Source organism: Trichogramma pretiosum, unplaced genomic scaffold (genome assembly GCF_000599845.2).
Source record: "Trichogramma pretiosum strain Unisexual culture from Peru unplaced genomic scaffold, Tpre_2.0 scaffold5, whole genome shotgun sequence".
In the NCBI taxonomy this organism is placed as follows: Eukaryota; Metazoa; Arthropoda; class Insecta; order Hymenoptera; family Trichogrammatidae; genus Trichogramma; species Trichogramma pretiosum.
The window spans coordinates 2,638,457-2,641,677 of NW_019641672.1; the positions used below are offsets into that span (position 1 = coordinate 2,638,457).

General features: G+C 33.4%; 1 protein-coding gene across 2 annotated transcripts; it reads left to right on the top strand.

Moving 5' to 3' along the window:
- Positions 1–1,861: 1,861 nt before the first annotated feature.
- Positions 1,862–2,984, top strand: LOC106658868 (probable NADH dehydrogenase [ubiquinone] 1 alpha subcomplex subunit 12). 2 transcript variants are annotated; one of them, XM_023460471.1, is made up of 4 exons: positions 1,862–2,013; positions 2,133–2,215; positions 2,298–2,572; positions 2,967–2,984. In XM_023460471.1, the coding sequence occupies exons 1-3, from the start codon at positions 1,919–1,921 to the stop codon at positions 2,537–2,539; spliced, it is 420 nt and encodes a 139-aa protein (XP_023316239.1). In that variant the 5' UTR covers positions 1,862–1,918; the 3' UTR covers positions 2,540–2,572; positions 2,967–2,984. The 2 variants fall into 2 exon arrangements, with proteins under 2 accessions (XP_023316239.1, XP_014236496.1); XM_014381010.2 differs by lacking the exon at positions 2,967–2,984 and having other exon boundaries at positions 1,863–2,013; positions 2,298–2,695.
- The last annotated feature ends 237 nt before the right edge of the window (positions 2,985–3,221 follow it).

Consider the following 3,221-nt stretch of genomic DNA (forward strand, 5'->3'; position numbering starts at 1 on the left):
ATAAATTAGAGGACGCGTAAACGGTTGCTCTCGGGGTCGGCACACACGAAATACGACAGTCGTACGATAATGATCGGGGTATTTAGAGCGCTTATGCATGCGAGCTGCGAGAGAGAAAAGTCAGAGAGCGTAAATGGGTACTAATTCGGGCCCTTGAGCTGCGAGCCTCTCTGGATCTTACCGCTTCCAGCCGACCGTGCGATTTGTTGAAAGTTCAATAGGCACATGCCTCGAGCAAGTCCGAGTGCAAATTGTACGGATAACTGTTTAGCCGCTGTTATCTGCCCAGTGCTCGGCGTTTGATGCGCGACGATGATGCTGCTCACTGCTGCTGCCCAAGCCTGTAGCCACTGTCAGCAGTTGCACACGCCAATAACTCCGATCGAATTCAACGACATTTTTACACGTTCGAGTCGTTGGGTGAATTGTCGAGGGTGAACGGGATTTAGCCACCGAGAGCTGGTTGCGTTGAGCTCGTTAAGCAATTAACATTTTTAAACGACGATTCTTCAATCGTCTCTTATATCATGATTTCATATACGTGCAATGAGATACTGATTTCGTCTAGATTGCTAACTCATATAGCAGCAAGAGATTGCAGCTTAAATCTATATTATCACCCCGAGGATTATTTTTTAAATTCCAAAAACATTTTCGCAGCCCTCGAAAGCATTACAACATTTTTTCTTTCGTTTTCTTTTCGTTACAAAATATCGATTCATGAAGATAGGACGTTTGAAAATCATGAGCCATTGAATCAGTCACCATAACCAGATTAATTATACCCATGTGATTGTTTGAGGACAAATTACTATTTCTAAACGCCTACGAAATAAGGAAAGAAAAATGAAAGGCTCAAGAAACGCAATGATAAATAGCCAGTTGAATATTGAACTTTGATTTACGCAGGCAAAATCTCATTTAAAATCGGATATGCTTGAGTCGATTACTCATCGCAGGTGTATTAATCCTCACATTCAATTATTTTTGACTACACGCGACGACAAGGTGGCTTTATTGATACATTTACATTCGCCTCTCAAAAAATCCGAATTCGAATTATCATATGTTAATACATTAATACAATTTGATCCTCATCTCAAAGATAAGTTTTACTATTAAGATTTAAATGTCTGATGGATTCGTCATTCAATTTTGAATTTGCGTAAAACTTTTATTATCAAGTTGTAATTGTAAAAAATAGACTTGAGTATATTGCGCATGATTGCCACGCTATTTTTAGCTACTTATCTTTTCAGCCATCAAATATTATGTCAAGATTTTAATAAAACTATACAGCTTCAGTGATCTTTAATGCAAAGTACTTCGATTTAAGGTTTCTTAGAACTTCAGTGACGCACAGTTGAAAAAACTTTGATGTGTTTACTCGATGTACATTCATTTTTTATCTCATCGACGTATTTATTTAAGCGTTCATTTTCTAAGATTTTATAGATATATTAATTAAAAATTGAATCATCATAAATGAATGTATGTACACATAAGCCTATAGAACCCGTTCAAACAAAACCGACTTTCTTTTTTATAAATATTTTGCTTGCGTCACAAAATTATTATCCGTTACTTGAAATGTAGAAGATTAGTCGACTCTACTGAAACACAAATTGGACTCCAGCAAAAATTGAAAACCAAAGTGGGCAGAGCAAAATTTTTCTTTTTTTTTTCTTTCATATTAAATGCTCGTTAAATTGTATTTACCGATAAAAAGTAAAATTCAAAATAAATTGTCTACGTTACCGATTGTGTTCAAAAGGAAACCACGCTTACTCGCAATTTATCGATTTTTTCAATACTACAGACATGTGCTGCCATCTGTATAATATTAATCCGAAACTCATTGAACTACGTCTGCTACCAGTTTTGGATAGATACAACAGACAGAATAGAAACGTCGAAAATGGCCAAAGCTCTAGGTTTAGATAAACTTGTCAATTTCTTCAGAAGTATCAAACACAATGGTGGCATACTCGGCAGCTTGCGTACTCTTTACAGGTTTGACTGATTTGTGTGAATATACATTAACATTTGCCCGTCAACTATAATTTTTAATTTGCTAGGTTAAGTTACCAATGTTATGAAACAGATATTTTTATTTTTCCTCTTATTTCCAGAGTTGACGAGCTCAAGTTTGGAGACTTGATTGGTGAAGATAAATATGGAAACAAGTATTATGAAAACAACATGTATTTTTATGGTAAGACTTTATTCAACTTTCAATCACTTTAGTTGATGTTTTTACTGTACAGTAACTTGTCAATAATATTAATAATTTACAGGCCGCAACAGATGGGTCATCTATTCTCCTCGTGTCCATATGAATTACGATGCATCACAAGTCCCAGCTGAATGGTATGGGTGGCTGCATTATAAAACTGATTTGCCACCTTTCAAAGATCCAAGCCGACCAAAGTACAAATGGATGGTAGACCATACCCCTAATCTATCTGGAACTAACAAGGCTTATATGCCTTACAGCACCGTCAAGACTAAAATTGAAGCTTGGCAACCAAAGGATTGAGATTGTAACATAGAACTTGTACAGTTTATCTAGGTATAATTTATATTACAAATTTGTTGAGTGTTGATAACTGGTTAAATTTGATTTTACTTTTGAGATACTTCAATGTATGAAAACAATAATCAAATACAATAGAATTCTGAAATGGTATAATAATTTATGAATAATTATAATTGATATGAAAACCCTCTACTCAAGTATTATACAGCATTGAATATTTGTTTTTTGTTCTGTTGTGATAAATTTCATGTTTCTAATTCCTTATTTATAATGTTTGATTCTACTTAAATTTTTTTTTTTTACCATTATGTATTTTGATATATTTATTTTCTTATATTCATGTAAAAGTTTCATTGTATGATTTGAAAATAGAAGTATCAAATGAATTTTTATCTAATAGTTTTGGTTTGAAATTTTTCAATTGCAGAAATGAAAGTGTTGGTATAATTTTCACCTTAAATCGTTTCATCTTAATTTGGCATTGATTAATCTAACAAAATAAATGGCGGCCTTTTATCAAATTGACCAGTTTATTCAAACGATGAAGTGCTGAATTTAATTGTCCGGAAATAATGGAAAATGAAAAATTTTGATTAAAAATTAGAGAAACTGAATCAAAGGTAGTGTTTTGAAATTTTAATTGACTCTTGAGCAAGTAGTAACAAAATGAATTAAAATTAAA

Coding starts and splice junctions, on each gene's coding strand:
- LOC106658868 (XM_023460471.1), top strand. CDS start 1,919: ATGGCCAAAGCTCTAGGTTTAGATAAACTTGTCAATTTCTTCAGAAGT. Junction 2,014..2,132: donor AGCTTGCGTACTCTTTACAG/GTTTGACTGATT, acceptor TCTTATTTCCAG/AGTTGACGAGCTCAAGTTTG. Junction 2,216..2,297: donor AAACAACATGTATTTTTATG/GTAAGACTTTAT, acceptor AATAATTTACAG/GCCGCAACAGATGGGTCATC.